The following is a 25,429-nucleotide window of genomic DNA, read 5'->3' on the forward strand; positions in this document are numbered from 1 at the left end:
ATTTGTGGAAAATTTTCATTTGAGATTCCCAGTGGGAGATGCAGCTAGAAAGTTTTAGAGGAAGCTGTAGAGTGGCGTATCAATGTTGAGGGGGGGATGAAAAAGTGCAGTTGCTGTTCCCAGTATAGCATAGGGGAGGACTTGCCTTGTGCGGCTTGACTGGTGAGCAAGCGATAAAACTAAGAAATTCCTTTCCGAACTGCGGTAGAGGAATTGAAAAAATTTAAAACTTCCGGGAGCAGAGCACTGTCCGAGTTTTTGATGCTCTGGAGGATTGATCGGATGCATAAAAATCTGTAAGTCATTGTGATTGATATTAAACTTTTTTCAGAGTTCTTGGAAGGAGCGTAAGTTGGATCCACTATAGAGATCTTCGATCTGATGTATGCCTCCAAGGGTCTAGGTGTTGACGTCGAGGTCTGGAGATAGATGGGCTATCGTTTCAAGAGGAAGAAGGCGTAAAATGCTGCTGTGGGTACTTGGAGTAGATTGGGCTATGGCGGACCAAATGCGAGTGGTGGCTGTAACAGTGCTCAGAATGTTTTGAGAAGGTTGTTGCAAAAACTTCAAATTTTGAAGGTTCTGTGGGCCTCTTCTATGAACTCTGATCTTTAGTTCTTTCCATGGATTTTCTATTGGATTCAGGTCAGGTGATTGGCTGGGGCATTCTAGCAGCTTTATTTTCTTTCTTTGAAAACAATTGAGGATATCCTTGGTTTTGCGTTTGGGATCATTGTCTTGCTCAAATGTCCACCCTTGTTTCATCTTCATCACCCTGGTAGATGGCAGCAGATGTTTATCGAGAATGTCTTGGTACATTTTTCTATTCATCCTTTTTTTCATGACATGAAGTTTGCCTGTACTGTATGCTGAAAAACAGTTCCACACCATGATGTTCCCACCTCCAAACTTTACTGTTTGTGTGGTGTTTTTGGTATGATGTGTAGTGCATTTGACCTCTAAACATGGTGTATTATGGCATCCAAAGAGTTAAATTTTGGTCTCGTCTGACCAGACTATATTCTCCAAGTATTTCACAGGCTTGTCTACTGTAAATGTTGTGCAGCAAACTTTAAATGAGCTTCAAAATGCTTTTTCTTTAGAAATGGAGTCTTGCGTGGTGAGCGTGCATACCGGCAATGGCGGTTGAATGTATTTCTTATTGTTTTCTTTGAAACAATTGTATCTGTTAATTTCTAAAGCTCTCCACAAGTAGTCCTTGGCTCTTGGACAACTCTTCTGATGATTTTTGTCACTTCTCTTTCTCAAATCTTGGGAGGAGAACCTGGTCGTGGCTGGTTTACGGTGAAATTATTTTCTTTCTACTTCCGGATTATGGCCCCAACAGTGCTCACTGGAACATTCAGAAGTTTAGAAATCCTTCTGTAACCAAAGCTATCAGTATGTTTTGCAACAATATGGTTGAAAAGGTCTTGAGAGAGCTCTTTGCTTTTACCCATTTACCCAACTACTGATAGATTTCAGATGCTGTCTTGGCTTTTCGTGCCTTTTTTGCCCCTCCCTTTCTTCATGTGTTCAATACTTTTTCCCTGTGTCATTCTATTTTATTACACATAACTTAATTTCTGAACTTATTTGTTTTGGTTTCTTTGTATGTATGGATTGCATGGGTTGTTACCAACATGTGGTGAAAATTTCATGCCAATAGCACCTTTAGCCCCTGTTCACGTTGACTGTCAGTGCGCCTTGGAAGACATCTGAGCGGCTTCGTGCACAGATGTCTATACAAGTTGCACCCAAAAATGCCAAAAGTAGTGCGGGAACTACTTTTTCAAATCGGTGAGGCACCGCACTGATTTGAACAGAGCAATTGCCGGCAATAGGCTGCAACTTGTCATGCAATTTGACCTGTCAAATCATGTGACAAGTCACTCCAATGTGAATGGAGGCAAAGAAATATATTTACCTAAAAAAATAGTGACGTGTTCAATACTTATTTTACCCTCTGTATATACACTATATTACAAAAAGTATTGGGACGCCTGCCTTTACACACACATGAATTTTAATGCCATCCCAGTCTTAGTCTGTAGGGTTCAATATTGAGTTGGTCCATCCTTTGCCGCTATAACAGTTTCAACTCTTCTGGGAAGGCTGTCCACAAGGTTTAGGAGTGTGTCTATGGGAGCGTTTGACCATTCTTCCAGAAGCGCATTTGGGAGGTCATGCACTGATGTTGGAGAGAAGGCATGGCTTGCAGTCTCTGCTCTAATTCATCCCAAAGGTGTTCTATCGGGTTGAGGTCAGGACTCTGTGCAGGCCAGTCAAGTCCATCCACCCCAAATTCGCTCATCCGTGTCTTTATGGGCCTTGCTTTCTGCACTGGTCCAAATCATTTGGTGGAGGGGGGATTATGTTCTGGGGTTGTTTTTCAGGGGTTGGGTTTGGCCCCTTCCAGTTCCAGCGAAGGGAACTCTTAAGGCGTCAGCATACCAAGACATTTTGGACAATTTCATGCTCCCAACTATGTGGGAACAGTTTGGGGTTTGCCCTTCCTGTTCCTACATGACTGCGCACCAGTGCACAAAGCAAGGTCCATAAAGACATGGATGAGTGAGTTTGGGGTGGAGGAACTTGACTGGCCTATACCTGAGTCCTGGCCTAAACCCCGATAGAACGTCTTTGGGATGAATTAGAGCGGAGACTGTGAGTCAGGCCTTCTCTGCAGCATAAGTGCCTGTTGCACTTCTGAAAGAATGGTCAAACATTCCCATAGACACACTCCTAAACCTTGTGGACAGCCTTCCCAGAAGAGTTGAAACTGTTATAGCTGCAAAGGGTGGGCCTACGCAATATTGAACCCTACAGACTAAGACTGGGATGCCATTAAATTTCATGTGCGTGTAAAGGCAGGCGTCCCAATACTTTTAGTAACATAGTAGTGTATACTATATATATATACTGTGTATATATATATATATATATATATATATATATATACATATATATATATATATGTAGCCTGGTCGCACGGCTAGTATTGTTCAGACTGTTGCTTGTTATTAAAGTTCTGCAAAGACAGTAACCTTTGAATTGTGGGAGATGTAGTTCCGGGAGGAGCCAGGACCATAGACTGCTATTCGAAAGGACTCTTCTCCCTCGGAGCGATGTGACTCGCGGAGCCTGCTGGGAGTGTCTATATAAAGGGAGGCGGGATCAACTTTCGCTCACATGCCTCGAGGACAGCGTGCTGTGGAGAGGGGGAAGAGCTGCTGCGGATCGCAAAGGAGTAGGCCAGAGGCCTAGTAGTGGACACCGGAGCTGAGACGAGCAGTGTGTGTGGAAGAGGCTCGGTAGAAGGAGTGAGCGGAAGGACGCCTGACAGGCCGACAAAGAGTTGCAGTGCGGAGCGGAGCTCCTGGTATTGGGTGAGAGACATCCAGCATCTACATCTGCATTTATCACATCTCTAGACTGAATCAGGGCAGAACTGTCGAACTATTTGAGTAGCAGGCCATATTGAGTTCTAAAATCTCCACTGGACACTACAGTTATACATAGTGGGGGTGAGTGAACAAGTTTTTTTTTCTATTACCAGTACCAGGTTGTTTGTCTATTGGAAAGCATCAAGATCTGTTTCTCGTTCATCCTTGTGGATTACAATTTCTAACTACCTTAGCAAATGTTTACAGTTATTGATCACCTTTACTTGGATTACAATTACTGTCCTTGGATTGCCTGAGGATTTCTTGCCGGTGAAGACTAGTGAGGCCTCACTCTCCAGGAGACTCTTGCAATCTAGTGTAAAGGGGGCCCCCATTAGTACACAGAGTGCACTCTAAAATGTAGTTATTATTGTTATACTGTTTATTTTACAGTTATTCTCTAAGTACAGTTAACCTTAATTTGTGGTCACTTAACAATTCAGTGTGTTTATATTGTTTCAGAATACAATCCTCTAGCATATATATATATGTATATACATTATATAGTGTGGTTTGTATTCCAGATCCTGAGTGCTGAACCCTACTCAAGCTATTGGTTGGGGATTCAGGATCTACATTACTATTGACATTCTTGCATTACCATTGATTCTGTTTGTACATTCTCTAACTTCAAATCAAAAAGCAGTAAACTTGATCTTTTGTTGCAATCCTTGATTTAACATGACTGAACTAATAGTGTCAGTTGGGTAGGAGCAGGTTCAGGGCAACCGAAGTGAAGAGGATATACCTGCATTAAGCCACTCCCCTGGGAGCAGGGCTATATATATATATATATATATATTTATTTATTTGTTTATTTTTTGTTATGAAAAGTTTTGTGCCAGAAGTTATATAGCACCAGCAATTTACAGAATGCTTTACATATTTATTGTACATTCACATCAATCCCTGCCCTTAAAGATCCTACAATCTAAGGTCCCTAGTTCACATTCCTACATACATATACCAGGGACAATTTAGACAGGAGCTAATCAAACAACAAGCATGTCTTTGAAGTGTGGGAGGACACCAGAGTACTCGGAGGTAACCCAGGCAGGCACAGGGAGAACAAGCAGGTAGTGCCATGGTTGGGATAAAAAACCGACAACCCTAGTTCTGCCATGCGGAATCGCTAACCACTTAGCAGTTCAGCTTTAACCCTCCAAGTGCTAAATTTATGTAAAAACAAATGTTTATCACTATAGGGCAGCAAGGTCTCTAAAGAATATCACTTGTAAAATGTTATGATGTGCTATGTCAACCTGTGGCTATGGTTATATTTAGGGCAAATATTATATAACGCACCGTTTCTCATTAAAAATTGATGCCGACAAATGTCAACAACTGTGATTTGTCTTGGCTGACGAAAATGCACAGAGAGATCTGCATTGACATAAATAGTCCAAGAAGCATATTGGTAAAGAGTAAAGGCTTCTATTTTAGGCATAGAATACACTCATTAAAATATACATCTAAAAATAGTTCTTATCACAGCTAATTACAGTCAAATCTCTATGATTATCTTTTTTTCCTGACCCTAGGCACTGCTTAGCCTTTTCTGGGTGCCCTAAATTTGTAGAATGCATGTTTATTGAAAGCGCTTCTTAAAACGATGTTTCCTATGTGAAGAATACAGTAAAAGGAAGAAACATAAATCTAAATAAGCCAACAGTATATGGTCAAGGCTATAAATACATACACACATGCGCACACATATCTACGTTTACAAATCCAGTGCAATAGACATTGTTAATAGGGAAATTGTAATATTTTCTTACCTGGTTAGTATAACCAGCTTTCTTGTTCTTCTTGTGCTGCTGTGGCTTACTGAAGGAGCAGCAGATAATGGTTTGCATTCAGCATGCTGTTTTTTTTTCGTCCTATGTTGCTACGAAACCACATAGCGTATTGCACAATACACTTGAGCAGTCTGTGAGCTGTAAAGCCTGCATTATATTACCTGCTTTATATATCCTCATATTAGGTTTCTTGAGCCAAAGGGAAACCTGAGACCACAGTGCTTTTGCATACAATAGGCAAAGCTGCTTACAGTTACTGTAAGTGTAAACTTTAATAGTCACGTGTCCCCAGGATGTTGTTGCAGGCATAAAGGAATAGCTATGGAAGCCTTTAGGACCCATGACTGAGGAACATTTTAAAAAAATTTGCTTTTGTGCACATTATTTTTTTTTTTTTTACCTTTTTTTTTTTTTAAAGTTTGCTCAGTCCTTGGCAATGAGAGAGAGAAGATGCAACTCTGCAGGAAAGAAAAAAAGATTGCTTTTGTAACAAGGTAACATTCCCTGTAATCACTTTGATTGGCTAATTATGGGGATCATATGACAATGAACCAACAAATTAGTTCCTAACTGGGACGTATCACAAAATAGGAGGTCCCGTGTGCAAGAGAAAAAGTGGGCCGCAGTCATTGATAAAAAAAATGCATCACACGTAGCATGCCACTGCGAATTGTGGGCATGGCATAAATTGCACTAAATATTGGGCATGGCTTACAGGGGGTGTGGTTTAGTAGAGTCTGAGATGACTTACATAATGCAGAATGCAGTAATGTTAAATAGGGAATGTACAGTGTGGAGTGTACAGGGGTGGGTAGTATGTGCAGGAGAGGGATGTGGAATGTATGGCAGTGGGTAGTATGGGCAGGGAGAGGGGTGTGGAGTTTATGGAGGTGGGTAGTGTCACGTACCTAAACCGAGGCGATTATGCCGAGAGGCTTCCCCTTGCGGCTAAGTGCGGCACACCCCTAAAGGTGGTATAGGAGGTGTATTGCCCAAAGTAGCACAGGTTGCCAGCAGGGTACTGGAGAACCGGTGGATGCCTGGAGGGTGCTGGAGGTGACAGGACACACAGCAAGGCAAATGTCTCTTGAAAACTGCAGAGAAACTTGTGCACCTTGTGCACGACTGGAGGCAGAGGTAAGTCCAGGCTGGGGGCAAACACAGGTGGTCAGTCCGAGAATAAGGAAGGAGGCAATAGCAAAGTCCTTAATGGAAGCCGGGGTCATACACAGGAAGAGTGCTAGATTGTGCAGTGGAGTTCTTGAGGCAAGCCGGGGTCATACACAGATGATCAAACAGAAGCCAGGTAGGTGAAGCAAGCCAGTGGGTCAATACCAGGAGGAAATCAAATGGAGTCAGGAGCAAGCCGGGTCACAACAGGAAATCTAAGGAAGAATACAGGAGCACAGGAACACAGGGAAGTTGACAACAATCCAGCAATTAAATGGATTCCACTACAGTCTTTTATAGGCCAGCAAGTGGCTGCATCTGTCACGCACTGCATACACGCGTTTGCCAATTCGCTCCTTCGCACCATTGCATACGCCTGTTCACTGTTCCTGTGCCATGGCGTACAAAGATGCGCCAGATACGCCCATTAGTATTACTGGCAACATTGCCAGTTCTTCCACGCCCATTTCCGTGACAGGTAGTATGTTCAGGAGAGGAGTGGGGAGTGTATGGCGGTGGGTAGTATGTGCAGGAGAGGAGTGGGGAGTGTATGGCGGTGGGTGGTATATGCAGGAGAGGAGTATGGAGTGTATAGCGGTGGGTAATATGTGCAGGAGACGATTGTGGAGTGTATAGAGGTGGGTAGTATGTGCAGAGTGTATGGCAGTGGGTAGTATGTGCAGTGGGAGGTGTGCGGATTGTAAGGTGGTCGATAGTATGTGCAGAGAGAGGGGTTTTTATAATTTATATTTGTATTCATTTTTTTCACAATGATTGGGGGAGCTGGGGGGGGGGGTAGTGGACAGTGTCATTAGGGTAGTGGATGGTGTCAGTAGTTTTTTTATTTTTATTAAATTATTTTTTACAATTGTGTTGCTTATTATTTTTTATTTTTTAATCATTTTTGTTAAAAAACATTTTTGCAGTGCTTCTGGGGAAGGGGTGTGGGGTGAGGGATTATGGGACAGCGGATAGTGTCAGTAGGGTAGTGGACGGTGTCAGTCGTTTTTTATTTTTATGTATTTATTTTTTTTACAATTTATTTGTTTTTCATTATTTGCAATTTGGTAGCTTTCTATTCTCCTGTTTTGTTTTCATCAACATCAGCCCTGCTGGTTGATGTTGATTGGGAGAGGAGGAGAAGCAGCTGCCAGGAGCCATGCCCGGAGATCGGTGCTCACAGCTGTCCCTCCCGCCGCACCAACTGTGTACTGTCTCAGCCAATAAGGAGGGGAGTCCTGAGCAGCCGAGACAGTCCTGCAACATGGCTGGATCTAGATGGACATCAGGTAGGTATTAGGGGGGCTGAGGGGGGGGGGGGGAGCTGCACGCGGAAGGCTTTTTATCTTAATAGAATGCATTAAGATAAAAAAAACAACTGACTTTACAACCCCTTTAAACAAAATATAGTATGATTAAAAGCAAGACATGAACAGGATTTCACAGCTCCCAACTGTCCCAGATTTCAAGGGGCTGTCCCTGATTTGGAACCAAGTCCCTCTGTCCCTCTTTCCTCCTCATTTGTCCCTCACTTTGGTCTGATCTATATAGTTGTATATAAAATGCACTATTTTTCTATCAAAGAGTGTTGCCTAGTGCTAAACCTTTCATCCAATTTCTAAATTATTCCATTTGTATATTCTAAAGGCAAATATAAAGGAATAGTAGTGGTAAAACAGTACTTGTGGGTTTAAGAAATGTGCAATTCTCCTTTAAGGAGGGCATGACGGGGGGTGAGTCCTATGCCTACATACATTTGCTAATAGGTGTCCCTCATTTCCATTTCAGAAAGTTGGGAGTTATGGGATTTCTCTATATCAAATTGATCATAGCGATTGGCTGTTAAGCGATCTCTTTTGTAGAGCCCTTAGTGGTAGATGACAGGTCTTTCAGCTGTCCTAGTGAAGCATTCAGCTCTCCATTCATACCTACGCAGTGCAACAGGGTATGTGCGTTTTTGTGCATTTCTGTGCATCGCATTTAGGGCAGCCCACTGATTTCAATGTTTCCCTTTCAATTCAATTCTATTGATTTCAATTTTTCAATGATTCCCTATGCGCAAGTAACGTACAGTGCATGAACCTTAAAAAAAAAAATCTTGCGCCGCCAAAACACATACTACTTTGTTACCTTGCATTTTGGCACATGCAAATGCACTTCTAAATGCATGGGGTGCCATTAATAATTAATGATCTGAAAAAAAGAAAAATTAATTAAAGGCGTTTTTTTTTTTTCTTTGTGCATTGTGGAACTGGGAACCGTGTGATTTTGCATGCATTCCTGCCAGGCAGGTAAGCATCCTAATATTAAAAGTCAGCAGCTACAGTATTTGTAGCTGCTTACTTTTATTTTTTACAGGCTTGACCTTCTCTTTAAGCCTAGTACACATTGATAGTTTTTTTTTTGTTCAACCCACCGGGCTGAAGAGAAAAAAACTGACAACTCAGGAGGAGCCGCTGTACTAACAATTCAATGTTAGTTCAGCGATCTCCCCTGCTGTCCTATTGTGTTCTAAAAGGGGGACTGCCCAGAGGACTGTTCCTCCCCCTGTTCTCTTCCTTTAGTAAAGCAGGGTATTTGTCTCCAAATAACATACAGTACCTTCAATGCATTATTAAAGTGGTTGTAAAGTCTCAATTTATTTATTTATTTAATAATAAACATATTATACTTACCTCCTCTGTGCTGATGATTTTGCACAGAGCAGCGTAGATCCTCCTCTTCTCAGGTCCCTCTTCGCTGCTCCTGGCCCCTCGCTCCTGTTGAGTGCCCCCACAGCAAGCAGCTTGCTATGGGGGCACGCAAGCCGAGCTGCAGCTCTGTCTGTCCATTCAGACACGGAGTTGCTGTTCGGCCCTGCCCCCTGTCTATCCTGATTGGCTGGCTGACTTTGATTGCCAGCAGCAGGAGCCAATGGCATCGCTGCTGTGTCTCAACCAATCAGGAGGGAGAGTCCTTGACAGCCGAGGGACTCATGGACATCGCTGGATAGAGATGGGGCACAGGTAAGTATTAAGGGGGCTGAGGGAGACTGCTGCACACAGAAGGCTTTTTATCTTAAAGCATAGAAAGTATTGAGTTAAAAAACCTTCTGATTTTACAACCCCTTTATGCCTGGATGATAAAACTGTAATGGAACAATTCAAAGTTATAAATTTCCGATGTCTGACTAGGCCAGAGGTTATCATATCATCAGCTAGAGGGGGCCCCTTTATGCAGCCCCTGACATCACCAAAGGGTCACACAAATTGTTCAATGTATGTAATTCTTGAGAGGACTGTCAGAAACTGCAGACCTAACAAAGAAAGCGAGGGTCTGAAATTGTGAAAATGCTATATTCTTGGGTGGGGATGTGCCGCAGAAGATAAAATGAAACTGGGAACGTGCTACATGGGGCTAGTAGAGATCAATGCTATTATCCAAATCAATATTCCTATTACAGACTGCTGAGGTCTAAGGACCACACATTTTATACCTAAAGCTGCATCTAGCCCTTGGGCCACAGGTTGGGCATCAAGGGACTAGACAATCAGGTCAAATGCTGTAATCACGAGTTGGTTACCAAAGGATATTTAGGCACTGACTATCAGGGCTGGCCAGACAGAGGCTTAGCCTGAACAGTGACTATCTGCATCAGTAGAGACCATGTGACCAGTGCCTTATTACTGGTCATGTGATCAAAATTATTCAAAATTACAAAAAAAATAGTTTCAAAGCAATTTTATTACACTTTCAAGCTGAAAATATCATGAAAGGAACGTTGTATAATAGGTTGACGCTATGGATTCACTTAAACAGGAAAGAGGTTGCTTATACCAGTTCAAGCTAAACATTGTATATACCATGTATATCAGTGAAAAGGAGAGCATCCCTCACAAAAAAAACCTTTACATTGGATTTCAGTGTAAATGTCCTTTTATTATTAGTGATCAGGGTAAATTATTTCCCTACATTAGTGGTCTTTATAGTAGGGATAGACCGATATGTTTTTTTAACTGATGACCCTGATGAAGTTGGCTACGCACTGACAAAACGCGTCGGGACGTTGGATCGCAATCATGCTACCACGCCACTTCCGGCTCTGGGTGGAACGCAGTTGGAATGTGGAAGCGGCGTTCCTTACCTGGATTCCGCCGTTTTATCTCTCTATGTCGTGTTGAAAGAAACCTTTATATAAGTGCGTTCTTTTATTTAATAAACACCTCGTTCAACATACTTCACTATGAGAGCCTTCCTTGTTGTTTTTTAAACCATGCCATTCGAGAGGCTAATCTCCTGGGCTTAAGGACACCTAAAGGCGGATGTTTGGAGTTGTTTGGAGGTGTTTACTGGAGACTGCACATATCGGTTTTGCCCGCTAATACCCTGTCCCAACAGCTTGTGATCTACAGCTTTAACTGCCCCCCTGTAATAAGGGGTGCGTTTAATCTGGTAAGCAGTTTGTGCACCCTGGGTGGTCCTGATATGGTGGAGGTGTGGAGACACTACTAAGAATTGTAGCAACAAGATCATCTTAGAAACCAGAGACTTTTTACACCATTTCTAGATTAGATTTTTGTATTGATATGCACTATGGTTTATGATTATATCTAATACTATTTATTTATGTTTATATACTATAACTTATTGCACCTTGCACTTTGTTTTATGCTTATATTTGACATCATATATCTATACATTTTGCACATATACTAAGTGTGTCTGATTGGTTGAGCGCGACCTTTTATATTTCACTATATAATTTTTCCTTCTTTCTTTTGGTGGTATTTGATCACCTCTGCAGTTTTTATTTTTGTGATATTAACGAAAAAATGACATTTTCTACTTTTTCTTATAAAAAAAATATCCAAAAAACTCAATTTTTGTCATACATTTAGGCTAAAATGTATTTAGCTACATGTCTTTGATAAAAAAAATCTCAATAAGTGTATATTTATTGGTTTGCGCAAAAAGTGTAGCGTCTACAAACTATGGTGTATATACTGGAATTTACTTAGCTTTTACTTTCTGACTGCCTATCTCATTTCTTGAAGTGCTAAAATGGCAGGGCAGTGCAAAACCCCCTTTTTGGAAAGTGGACACCTCAAGAAATTTCCTAAGAATTTCCTAAGAGGCATGTTGAGTCCATTGAATTTTTAATTTTTTTGTCACAGGTGTTTGAAAAATGACAAAAAATATATATATATATATTTTTTTACACAAAGTTGTCATTGGAATGATAAATTGCTCACACATGCCATGGCTATATGTGGAATTACACCCCAAAATACACTCTGCTGCTTCTCCTGAGTATGGGGATACCCATGTGTGAGATTTTTTTGGCAGTCTAGCCACGTATAGGATCCCAAAAACCAATCACTGCCTTTAGGCTTTCTAAGGGTGTAAATTGTTGATTTCACTTCTCACTCCCTATAACAGTTTCAGAGGCCATGAAATGCCAAGATAGCACAAAAAAAACCCCTAAATTACCTATTTTCAGAAAGTAGACACCCCACACTATTTGCTGAGAGGCATGTTGAGTCCATGGAATATTTTATATCTTGCCACACATTTTAGGAAAATTACAACATTTCTTTTTTTTTTTTTCACGCAACGTTGTCATTTAAATGATATATTGTTAAAACATGCCATGGCTATATGTGAAATGACACTCCAAAATACATTCTGCTGCTTCTCCTGAGTATGGCGATACCACATGTGTGAGGCTTCTTGGCAGTCTAGTCACGTACAGCACCTAGAAAACCACCTTTAGGCCTTCTAAGGGCGTATATTGTTGATTTCACTCCTCACTATCTATCACAGTTTCGGAAGCCGTGAAATGCCAAGACTGCACAAAACCATCCTAAATTATCCTTTTTTGGAAAGTAGACACCCTAAGCTATTTGCTGAGAGGCATGTTGAGCATTTTGCAGATCTCGCCTTTTGCAACAAAATTTTTAAAATTGAAAAAGGAAAAAGAAATATAAATTTTCCTTTTCTTTCTTTATTTTCCAAAACAAATGAGAGCTGCAAAATACTCACCATGCCTCTTAGCAAATACCTTGGGGTGTGGACAAAAAGAGTAGCACTAGTAGTACAATACATGGCACATTGGATAAAAGTCCATTTCAAATACAGTGCTTGAGAAGTGCAGGTTATAAGGTCAGCGTATTTTTCACCCAGGTGTTAACCAGCAAGAAAAATGTGAAAATCCCAGCCACCACACACTGACTCTTACCAGATGATGGCGGGAATACAGCAGTAAGCGGTTATGGGACCGCTACGACCCCCTCACAAGAACCAAGCACCTCAAAGAGCCCTCAATATCCACAGCTTTCAATCTCCAGTCATGACAACAGGAAACTTTATGGTATAATGGCCAGATCCTCCCTTCGATGATAACGCAACCTCATGCAAGTGGGGAAACATCAAAAAAAGGAATGAGCCCATAGTTCATTATCTTTGATATACACCTTTTATTAAAGACATCTAGGGTATGCACTCACCCAATCAGTAGAGATAAAAGCATGTAAAACGGTAGCAGCATGTAACAGAAGCTTTCAAGCAGTGTTCCTTCGGTAGGTAACCAAGAAAATGGCCGACCTCCAACTTCCGGGTGTGACGCAGGTGACGCTTGGCTAGCTCCTTCCGACGCGTTTCGTCACTATGTCTTCAAGGGGGCATGGCCAAGCGTCTGTTTCACATCCTTTATATAGTAAGACTAAATGAGACCAAAATTAAACACACCTGTGAACTCAATACAGGAATGCTCAAAGCTGAACCGGAAGCAACCTATGCGCTCCACCAACAGGAAGAGCACAGAGTGGCAACCGCCGGAACCGAAAAAATAAAACCAATTGTTTAGGGGACACATCCCCGTCTGTAATTGGGTACAATTTAAACAAAAAATATATAAATAAAAAGTCGCACACGGAAGTTCGAAGTAGCTAAGTCCTAAATAAAGAAAATATGCATTCCATCACAATAGAAAGAAAAAACAGAGAAAGAAAATAGAAAAAAGAAGAAAGAATACCTTGGGGTGTCTACTTTCCGAAAAGGGGTCATTTGGGGGGTTTTGTGCTATCTTGGATTTTCATGGCCTCCGAAACTGTGATAGGTAGTAAGGAGTGAAATCAACAATTTACGCCCTTAGAAAGCCTGAAGGTAGTGATTGAATTTCGGGGTCCTGTACGCGGTTAGACTGCCAAAAAGTCTCACACATGTGGTATCCCCCTACTCAGGAGAAGCAGCAGAATGTATTTTGGGGTGTAATTTCACATATAGCTATGGCATGTTTGAGCAATATATAAGTTAAGTGGCAATCTTGTGTCAAAAAAACCCAAATTTTTGTCATATTCCCGAAACTTGTGGCATAATATAAATAATTCCATGAGCTCAACATGCCTCTCATCAAATGCTGTTGCTGTCAGAATAAACAAATCAGTGCTGCAGCTGATGGGCGTACTTGGAAAGCAGACAATGGTTAACAGTAAAACACAGTAACAATAAAACATTACAATATAAAAGTATATAGTGCAGTAAAACAGTAGAATGGTGGTATCTGCAAAGCAAACTATGGTAACAATTAAAAACAGTAACAATAAAACATTACAGTATAGCAGTATATTAAAAAGGTACAGTAAGAACAGAAAATTAACTCAATAAAACGACAACTATTTTTGGCTTTTTTATTTTTTTTATTTTTTTGTAACCTTTTTTTACACTTTTTTTGTAATTGTAAAAAAACTTTAAACGTTCCAGGCTAGGGTCTCTCAAAATGTGATAGCCGTCTAACATCTTTCGAGACCCTGTGTGAAAGTGTGCCATAGACTATGTCGTGCTGTACCCTAGACTAATTCTCTACTACAGTGGTGTGTGTGGTAGCGACAGAAAAAGTCCCCGATGCAGAGACCAGGTTGGCCAGGACAGGAGGGACAAAAAAAGTGGGTGTTAAGCCTATATCCACTTTTCTACAGGTACGACATCTTCTTTGGGGTGCTCTTTGGGTAGGGGTACCTGGGAGGACATCCAGAAAATGCCATTATGAATCCTTCACAATCAATTACCAAGGTATTGAACCTCTAAGGCCTCATGCACACGGAGATTAAAAAACATTACTTATACAGGCATTGAGTGCTTTTTTTCAGCCTATAAAAGCACCTCTATGTAAGGCTATTTTAACGTTGCTCTGTAGCAAAATCGCGGTAAAAACGCGTATTCCTTTTGCCGCATTTTAGATGCATTTTCTGGTTACCTGCACCTAGGAAAAATGGATATGTGACTCAAAAACGCACCAAAAACTCAAAACTCGGTGTATTATTGGTGTGTTTTTTTATGTGTTTTTGCCACATTTTCCATTCATTTCAATAGGGAGCTGTGTTTTTGCAAAAGATGCAGCATGCAGGTCTTTTCAAAATGCAACACACCCGCAGCGCAGTGGTGTGAAGAGACCCATAAGATTTAAAGTAAGACATTTTTCTTCCGTTTCCTTGCAAGATAAAAATGCAGGAAAAACGCATCCATGTGAAAGTGTCCTTAGTCTTAGGCACATGTATTAAACACAAGGCCCATGGGCCGAATCCGGCCCTCCAGGCCATTTCATGTGGCCCTCGCACTTCTCCTGCAGCTGCAGCAACCCCATTTTCTCTGCCCCACCATGTCCCAGCAGTCAACAGCAGAGAGGAGTATAGAACTCCTTCTACAGATTCTGTGCCCCCCTGGGCAGCTGCAGCACCCCCTCATCTCCACCTCCCCCTGGTCTCAGTATTCAGGAGGCTCCAGCCCTCCTCTGGTTCTCCTCTAGATCCTGCACCTTCTGATTCCCAGCTCTGGCCCCAACTTCTTCCCAGAAGCAGCACACGGTAAGGGGGGGGGGGGGGTGCACTGTGATGTGGCAAGTTGACCGTTCGATCAACTTGGGTACAACCAGCCTCCTGCATTTTGCATGTGATTAATGCTAGCGGCTACTATAATCTTCTCGCTGGGAAAACACAATAGCTCGGAAGGAGGAATTCTCCTGTCAACACTGACTTTGTGGTTGCAGGAAAGAAATTTGCTCTGTGTATGGGCTGCATAAAACTGATCAGTCATTGACACCAAAATCAATATGTGAATTAAAACAAATAAGTGAAATAAAAACTGCAAATGAAGCAGATGGCAATATGAGTTGATGAATTACCTATACACATAACAATCTGCACTGTAAAACGAAAAAAAAAGAGAAAAAAAAGGAATTTATATAAAAAAATCAATTACAAATATAAAAAGTCTATTGATTTACTTTTATATTTAAAAAAATAATATTATCAAAAACTCGCAGCCTATTGTAGGCAACTTTGTGGTGCCACACCGATTTGAAAAAGTAGTTCCTGCACCATTTTTGTAGATTTAAGGTGCGATAGACATCTGTGCATGAAGTCGCACAGATGTCAGCCTAGTCGCACCTGAAGTCGCACTGGCATGTGCCTTTGAAATTGTATGATTTCAAGTAAAGTTACACAATTTCAAAGCTGCATTTATTGTGAACCAGGGCTTAGAATATAACTAAAGGCAAACCTTTTTTTAAAGTTTTGGATAGAATTTTTTGCTGTCTGTGCTCCTGTTAGACTCCATTAACACATATATGAATGGTTGTCACTCGAAAACATGGGGTCCGACTTCTCATCCGACTTTGATGTCCAAAGTCGGATGACAAGTCATACAAGGATGAATGGAGTCTTAGGGAGATTCATCCTTTCTATTTGTTTTGTTTGCCGTTATCACCAAGAATGAAAGTAAAAAAAAAAAATACAAAGTTTTGGTTGTCACCAGAAGAAGAATAGAGAGAACTCTAGGAACCAGGAATTGACTTCACTTTGGAGGGATTTCCTCTCACTTCCTGTTTTGGCTATGGGACAGGAACTGAAGGGAAATCTCTTCCGTGGGACACAGATGGCAAAAAAATAACTGACAGTGGTTAGAACCAGGGCTTTTTTTCTTAGAGAATAGGTGCAGGAACTCCTTTTTTCCCGAGTCAGCCTTTTTCTCTGCCCCTACCCACCTCTGAGCACCATTCCTTGGTTCCACTACCTACCCACCTCCCACAATCCCAGAATCCAGAACCACATATCATTTTATGGTGCTAAGTAATTTGTTTGGAATTTGGTAATGATAATAAGAAAATCAGTAAAATAGATCCCCTGTAGACACCCCCCACCAGCAACAATTGATCCCCCTAGCAAAAATGGGCTACCCAAAATAAAATCCCCCCCCCCCCCCAGCAGTAATAGACTTTCAGCGGCAACAACAGATCTCCCTCCAGCCAGCATCAGTAGACTCTCTGTCAGCCAGCAACAATAGACCCCTCCCTCTCAGAAGATCTCTCCCAGCAACAACTGACCACCCTGTAATAGAATACCAACCCACCCCCAGCAACAGTAGATCCCCCACTAGCAACAATAGACCTCCTCAGTGGCAATAGACTGCCAATGCAAACAGAGATCTCCAGCTAGAATAGATTGCCCAGCAGCCAGCATCAATAGATCCTGCAGCACATCCCAGCAACCCTTGCCATTACATACAGTCAGTGTTGGAGGTGCCGGAACTGTGTTCCCCCACATTCCTGCTGAAATAAGGCCTGGTTAGAACCCTCCCTTACACAGGCAGACTCTTTCTTAGCAGGGGATCTGTCCGCTGATCCATACTGAGCAGGTGGATAACAGTTCTTCGAGCGGACACGAACACAGCCTGCTCTCCCCTATGGAGGGGGTCGAATGTAAATGGACCACCTGTCCGTTTACATCCGACTGTCATACAATCCGATAGATGTATGGAGAATGAATTCCCCATCCATCTGTTTTTAGTGGATAGGATTGGATGTCGGTGGGTGTAAAAGAAAAATGGCTAATTACATCTGCCGCTCCATAGAGAGCAATGGATGGTCCAATCAGGTCTGCCTAGAAAACTGACAGGCAGACTCGATCGGTTCGCCTGTGTGAAAGGTGCCTAACTCTGTCCAAAATGAAAAGAAAAAAGTTTGGCTTTGACCATCTGCCAACCGTGCTACAGAACCACGCCCGCTGCAGCACGCACCCGGCGTGCTCTGTGATCACTGTGTTCTTCAGACACAGCTGATCACAGATTGGGGTAAAGGGAAAATCACAGCGGCCCTTTACCATGTGATCAACTGTGCTCAACACACTTCCTGGTTATCAGCATTACTTTCTTCATGCGAAAGGTGAGCCAGTGACCGGCAAGTGTGAAAGGGGATATCTGCACTGATAATCAGGGCGCTGATCATCAGTGTCCTGAATATCTGTGAAGTCCCAACAGTGGTCATAAGTGCTGCTAATCAATGCCCATCAGTGCCTCCTATCAGTGCCGTCTATCATTGCCCATCAGTGACGCATATCAGAACAGCCTCATTAGTGCCTCCTAATCAATGCCCTCCAGTGCTGCCTCATCAGTGCCCATCAGTGCAGCCTCCTCAGCACACATCAGTGAAGGAGAAAAATGACCTGTTTTCAACAATTTATAACAGAAAAGAAAAAGAAAAAAAACATTTTTTTTTCAAAATGTTTGCTCTTTTTTTCGTTTGGTTAGCACAAAATAAAAAAAAAAAAAAAAAAAAACGAGCGATGATTCAATACCACCAAACGAAACTCTATTTGTGTGAAAAATTATAAAAATTTTAAGTGCCCTGATTATTAGTGCAGACCCAACAGTGCCCATCAGTGCTGCCAATCAGGGCCGCCTATCAGTCCTGCCTATCAGTGCCGCATATCAGTGCAGCTTCATGAGTGCCCATCAGTGTAACCAATCAGTGCCGCCTCACCAGTGCCCATCAGTGCAGCCTATCAGAAAAAATTACCTGTTTGAAAAATTTTATAACAGAAAGTAAGAAAAAAATGTTTGCTCTATTTTTGTTTGTTTAGCTAAAAAAAGAAACTGTGGTGAATAAATACCTTCAAAAGAAAGCTCTAGTTGTGTGAAAAACAATAATAAAAATTTCATAAACCTAAAGAAAGCTCTATTGGTGTGAATAAATTATAGCAATTTCAAGTGTCCTGATTATCAGTGCAGCCCCAATAGTGCCCATCAGTGCTGCCAATCAGTGCCCTTCAGTACTGCCTATCAGTCCCCACCAGTGCTGCCTCATCAGTGCCCATCGCTGCAGCCACATCAGAAAAATACCAGTTTGCAAAATTGTTTATTTAGTAAAAAAAAAAACCCAGCAGTGATTAAATAACACTAAAAGAAATCTCTATTTGTGTGAAAAAAACAGTACAGTACAGTGTTGCATGACCACACAATTGTTATTCAAAGTGTGACAGCACTGAAAGCTGAAAATTGGCCTGGTCGGAAAGGGGGTGAATGTGCCTAGTAAACACGTTGTTAAATATTACATTTTTAGGTAGACTTCAACAGGCTGAATCACTAGTTGGCTATGCACATTTGGCCCTCCAGCTGTTCAGGAACTACAAGTCCCATCATGCCTAGTTATGTTTGTGAATGTCAGAGATTTACAATGCCTCATGGGAATTGTAGTTCCAGAACAGCTGGAGGGCCATAGTTTGGACACCCTTGCTTTAAGCAGTGGCACCCCATCTGTGACATCACACGCACAGAGTTCTAAGTTCACTCATTCCATTTTTTTTTTTTGCATTGATTCATCTTGGCTTCTGCAAAATCCTTTATAATCTCCAAAAACCATGTTCACTCAGACCGTCGCACTGTAAACTATATATATATCCTTTATCTTACACATAAAACATGTTTAGAAAATACATTAAAAGTTCCCGTTTCCCATAACAAACATGGCTGACGGTGGCATCACGCTCACAGACGAACACTTGACTCGCTTGCGCCGCTGAAACCACGCCCTGTGAGGGTTCGCTGACTTTCTCCTGCGCATGCGTCCGGGCCAGGCTCGAAATTTGAATTTGCCGGACGGATGTAACGTTGGCCGTGAATAGAACAGACGTGGATACGGTATATTTTGCGTTCCTTTCTTGTCCTCGTCTTTATATCTTGCATTGTTCGTATTGTGTGTGCGAGCTTTGTCATTTCCTGTTTTTGTAAGATATACATAGCACGAACGAGAGGATAAATTGCATAGAAAATAAAGGGTCCAGGGCAACAAACAGCATACGTTTCCCTGAAATCCTATTGGTGGCTGTCACACATAGGGAGCTCCCAGTCCTCAGTGGTATTTCATTGACTGGTGTGTTATTGAAGGCTGTCAGCAGGTATGAAAGGATCATGGTTGGACCCAATAATAAATAGGACCCCCCCTTTAAACTTCCTGATGTGCATTTAGCTCTGTGTTGCCCAAAGAGCCAGTTATTGGGTTTCTATAGAAACGCAAGCGCTGAGATGTCTTGGTGAGTTTAACGCAAGTCCTCTGCAGCCTCATAGGTTGTAATTGATATCAGCCTCTCTCTTCAACTTTCAGGTTGTCAAACTTTCGGGTTGTCAGAAAACAATTCCAGGCAATGGGGTGCCAAGAGGAGGAAGTCTCAGCACTTAGTTTCTATGGCGACACAATCACTGGCGTGAAACTGCTTCTGCATCAGAAGGAATTTTTTTATTTTTTTTTTTAATCTCAAAAAAGATTAGAGGGGAGCAGAAGGGAACATCTTTGTTTTATGTCTAATCATCTACATAAACTATACCTGGCTTTACACATACATGAACTTTAGTGGCATCCCAGTGGTAGTCTGTAGGGTTCAATATTGCGTTGACTCTTTGCAGCTATAACAGCTTCAGCTCTTCTGGGAAGGCTGTCCACAAGGTTTACGAGTGTCTATGGGAATGTTTGACCATTCTTCCAGAAGCCCATTTGTTAGGTCAGGCACTGATGTGGAACGAGAAGGTCTGGCTCACAGTCTCCACTCTAATTCATCCCAAAGATGTTTTATTGGTTAAGGTAAGGCCACTTAACCACTTACCGCAAAGTGATGTAGGACTACGTCGGCAAACTTTGCGGTAGTATACCGGGATGATGCCTAGCTAGAGGCACCATCCCGGTACCGTGCTTTACAGCCGACGGTCGGCTTCCCGTCAGTAATGACCGATGCGGCTCGGGAGCCGCTCTATCGTTACCCGCGTTAACCCCCCACGTCGCCTTCCGTGACTTTGCTCGGGGCTCCCGTCCTACTGGGAGCCCCGAGCACCCAGCCGGCTGGATGGAGTCCCGATCAAAGCCGGGAACGGCTTTGATTGGGTCTCCGATGACATAACCTGGAGGCGGCGTCCATGACGTCACTTCCGGGTTACTCTGCTGCAAAAGGCGGCAAATTTAAAAAACGGCGTTTTGCATACATGGAAGTGTAGTGGAGGGGTCTAGGGTCTTTTAGACCCTTGATCCCTCCATAAAGAGTACCTGTCACTGCATATTGGTGTCACAAGAGATGTGTACATTGCTTGTGACAGCAATAAAAGTGATCAGATTTTTAATTTTTTTTAAAAACCTGTAATAAAGTAAAATAAATAGGAAAAAAAAAAAGAATTTTAGCCACCCCCGTCACCATTAGCTCGCGCACAAAAAAAAAAACGTATACGGAAGTCGAGCCGCGAATGAAATCGCTGTTCGAACCACACATGTGAGGTATCGCCGCGATCGCCAGAGCGTGAGCAATAATTTAAAAAAAAGAGCCACACTCTTAACTCTAAACTGGTAACCGTTAAAAAAATTTAAAGCGTCGCCTATTGAGATCTCTATTGACCGTAGTTTGTCGCCATCCCACGGGGGGGGGGGGGGGGGGGCGCAATTTTAAACCGTAACATGTTTGGTATCTATTTACTCTGCGTGACATCATCTTTCCCAATATACAAAAAAAAATGGGCTAACTTTACTGTTTAGTATTTTTTAAATGCAGTGAAATGTGATTATTCAAAATTTTTCCAAAAAAATGGTGTTTTAAAGACTGCTGCACAAATACCGCGTGACAAAAAATATTGCAATGACCGCCATTTTATTTTCCAGAGTCTTTGCTAAAAAATATATATAATGTTTGGGGGTTCTAAGTAGTTTTCTAGGAAAAAATACTGGTTTTAACTTGTAAACAAAAAGTGTCCGAAATAGGGCTGGGGCTTAAGTGGTTAAGTTCCCCCACCCCAAACTCACTCATTCATGTCTTTATGGACCTTGCTTTGTGTACTAGTCCAAATCATTTGTTGGAGAGGAGATTATGGTGTGGGGTTGTTTTTCAGGGCTTGGACTTGGCCCCTTAGTTTCAGTAAAGAGAACTCTTCAGGTGTCAGCATACCAAGACATTTTGGACAATTTCATGCTCCCAACTTCGTGTGAACAGTTTGGGGATGGCCTCTTCCTGTTCCAACATGACTGCACACCAGTGCACAAAGCAAGGTTCATAAAAACATGGATGAGTGAGTTTGGGGTGGAGGCACTTGACTGGCCTGCACAGAGTCCTGACCTCAACCCGAAAGAAGAACACCTTTGGGATGAATTCGAGCGAAGACTGTGAGCCAGGCCTTTTCTCCAACATCAGTTATAATATAATATACTGTTTTACACTATGGAGCCATCTTTCTTTTTTATGGGGCCTTTCGGGAGCTATACAGCTGTAGAGATGTGTATGTGAGACGTTTATCCGGGCTTTTCCTGAGGTGGCTTTTATTGTTTTGCGCAAAAGTTATTGCATCTACAAACTAGGGGATTTGTCATTTTTATTTACTTATCTTTTTACTAGTAATGGCAGCGTTCTGCGATTTTTAGCGGGACTGTGACATTGCAGCGGACAGATCGGACCCCTGACTGACATTTTTGACACTTTTGGGGGGACCAGTGACATTACTACAGTAATCAGTGATAAAAATATGCACGGTTACTGTAATAATGACACTGGCAGGGAAGGGGGTAACACAGTGGTGATCAAAGGGTTAAGTGTGAGCCTAGGGAGTGTTTTCTAACTGTATGGGGAATAGGCTTGTGAAATGACCACAGAGACCTGTGATCTTATATAGAAGAATCACAGGCGCTCTGTGATCATTTCAGAGAGAACAATGGTTGGCTATGTTTACAACAGCTGACTGTCCTCGCTCAGGGGGAGCGATCACGGGTGCCCGGTGGCGATTGCGGCCGCCAGTCCCATAGATCAGCAACCCTGCTGCCCAGTGGGGGCAGTAGCGCGCCGCCGACACACGCTCCCCACCCCCCCAGCACTACGCGTGCGACTGACATAGGGCTACATCGCGCAGCCAAGCCAAAACTGCGGCAGGCGGTCGGCAAGCAGTAAACGATGCTCAGTTGGTACTAAGGGGCCCAAGTGTGCCAAGAAAATATTCCCCACACCACCACCAGCCTGAATCGTTGATACCAGGCAGGATGGATCCATGCTTTCATGTTGTTTATGCCAAATTCTGACCCCATTATCTGAACAAAGCAGCTGAAATTGACTCATCAGAACAGGCAAAGTTTTTCCGATCTTCTATTGTCAAATTTTAGTGAATCTGTGCCAATTGTAGCCATAGTTTCCTGTTCTTAGCTGACAGGAGTGGTACCTGGTGTGGTCTTCTGCTGCTGTAGCCCATCTGCTTCAAGTTGTGCATTCAAAGATGGTGTTCTGCATACCTTGTCTGTAACGAGGGGTTATTTGAGTTACTGTTGCCATTCTATCACCTTGAACCAGTTTGCCCAGTGAGTCTCCTCTTACATGAACAAGGTATTTTTGTCCACACAACTGCCTCTCCCTGGATATTTTCTCTTTTTCCGACCAGTCTCTGTAAACCCTAGAGATGGTTGTGTGTAATAATCACTGTAGATGAGCAGTTTTTTAAATACTCAGACCAGCCCATCTGGCACCAACAACCATGCCACGTTTTAAGTCACTTAAAGCGGAGTTCCACCCTGGGAATGCTTTTTTAATAAAAATACCCCCGGGACAGTCAGGGCTAGTACATTCCACAATGGATAGCCTCTGATCTGTCCCGGTTGCACTTACCTTTTAGGAGAAATACTTATCTTGAAAAAGTCTTGTCCAGCGCTGCCATCTCAGGTGTGGGCAGCTTGAAGCCAGCGCGATCCTCTTCTGCGTCCTCTTCGGTCCCACGATGCACTGCGCCGGCCCCGCCGTCACTTCCAAGGCTGCAGCGTCATCCCTCCACAGCTTCTGGGCATGCCCAGAAGCTGTTTAGAAGGGAATGATGCGCGCGCACCGGAACTGACGTCGGGGCCGGTGCAGGCACATTGATTCCTGGGAGCGATGACGTTCAGTTCCCAGGAATCATTGCAAAGCCAGGAAGTGACGAATCGCTGTGGCCTCCGAGGGGAGGAAGAGGAAGTAAGGTAAGTATATTTTCTTCTATACGAGGTAAGTAAAAAAAAAAAAAAAAATTGCGATTATCCATTTGTTTTTCAGGTGACCCAGAGCGAGAAGATGGAGGCAAGTATAAATTTAACTCCACTTTAACACCTTCACCAATCTGATGTTCCGTTTGAACGTCAGCAAGTCGTCTTCACCATGTTTAGATGCCTAAATGCATTGAGTTTCTGTCATGTGATTGGCTGATTAGCAATTTGTGTTACAGGTGTACCTAATAAAGTGGCCGGTGAGTGTATGTGATCCCCTGCTGAGCAGGAGGATGACAGCTGTTCTCCGCACTGTGTGCAGAGACACAGCTGTCAGAGCCCCATACATCTCTATGGGGGAATCGGATGGTAACGGACCGTCGGTCCGTTCTCATCCGATCCCATCTGATCCGATCGACGGATGGAAAATAGGGTTTCCATCCGTCCAGATTTGACGGATCGGATGTCAGCGGACATGTCTCCGCTGACATCCGATGCCCCATAGAGATGCATGGGGGGACCGTTCAGATCCGTCAGAAAAACTGACAGGCGGATCTGAACGGTCCGCCTGTGTGAAAGAGCCCTAAAGTAGGGCTGCAACTAATGATTATTTTCATAATTGATTAGTTAGCCAATTTATTGTTTTGATTAATTGGATAAAAACCTAAAAAAAGTATGGTGTATAATTATAAATAAAATACAATTTATTCTTGAATATGTGTGCAGTTGTAAATGATTAACCAGATATATGGTTGGGGAGTAAACTATATAATCTAGTCTGAGAATAACAGAAGAGATACAGTATATTTACTATTGGAGACTGAACCTGGTACATATTATCAGGCTCAGAGATCAAATTTTCTACTTAAAAAAGAAATGTAAAAAGACCTAAAACTCTGTTTTGCAGATTTTCAGATCGGACTGTAATATAAGCATTACAGAGTCCTAGGCAGGTAGTTTGACACAAGCTCCCTGTGCCTGCTGTCACTAAGACATTGAGTAGCAGCAGCATGCTCTTTGTATCACCTGTCAAGATGGGGTTAAAAAACAAATTAGCCCTTTAATGTACAAAAACAGCAGATAATCACTACTATAAGGGGTTTCACTTATACTGTGAAAGTAATAAAATCTATCTATGTACAGTGCATCTAGAAAGTATTCACAGCGCTTCACTTTTTCCACATTTTGTTATGTTACAGCAGGGGTGTCCACACTTTTTTCAAAGCGGGCCAGATTTGATGAAGTGAACATGCATGAGGGCCGACCATTTTGCCTGACATTCTTTGGACCATTAAAATTGCAAATTGCCTATTTAACCACTTGTCGACTGCCTAACGACTATTTACTTCGGCAGTCAGCCCCTCACAGGCAAAGCGACGTAGGTCTACGTCGCTAGCCTGTGAGGCTCTAGGGAGCGAGCGTGCGCCGCCGGAGGCGCGCTCACGGACCCCCCCCCCCGCGCGTGTGCCCGGCGGACCCGATGTCCGCCGGGCACTCGCGATTGCCCGTTACAGCGGGAGAAAGGCAGGCGGCTAATGTAAACAAAGCCGCCTGTCATTCTTCCCTGTGTAAGAATGGAGATCATACGGTTCTGCTATGTAGGACCGTTGATCTCTGTGCTTACACCTCAAGCCACAGCCAATCACAGTTAGAAGCACGCCCCTAGGGACACACTTAACCCCTCCTTCTCTAATAAAGTTAACCCCTTCAATGCCAGTGTCATTTTTACAGTAACAGTGCATATG

The 25,429-nt window shown here is 42.7% G+C and overlaps 2 protein-coding genes across 2 annotated transcripts in view; one reads left to right on the forward strand and one right to left on the reverse strand.

Annotated features, from left to right (window-relative positions):
• Positions 1–5,421, reverse strand: part of LOC309558940 (uncharacterized protein C2orf80) — a 62,086-nt gene extending 56,665 nt beyond the window's left edge. Inside the window, exon 1 of the mRNA XM_082262039.1 lies at positions 5,225–5,421. Coding sequence (XP_082118165.1) covers positions 5,225–5,302 — 78 coding nt within the window. The 5' untranslated portion in view covers positions 5,303–5,421. The remainder of the gene's footprint in view (positions 1–5,224) is intronic.
• A 13,867-nt stretch (positions 5,422–19,288) lies between these two features.
• The window catches only part of SGO2 (shugoshin 2), a gene marked incomplete at its 3' end in the record, with an annotated part of 107,873 nt that continues 101,732 nt past the window's right edge, over positions 19,289–25,429 (forward strand). The window contains exon 1 of the mRNA XM_082260579.1: positions 19,289–19,363. The remainder of the gene's footprint in view (positions 19,364–25,429) is intronic.

Source organism: Pelophylax lessonae, assembly GCF_965119305.1.
Source record: "Pelophylax lessonae genome assembly, chromosome: 6".
Lineage (NCBI taxonomy): Eukaryota > Metazoa > Chordata > Amphibia > Anura > Ranidae > Pelophylax > Pelophylax lessonae.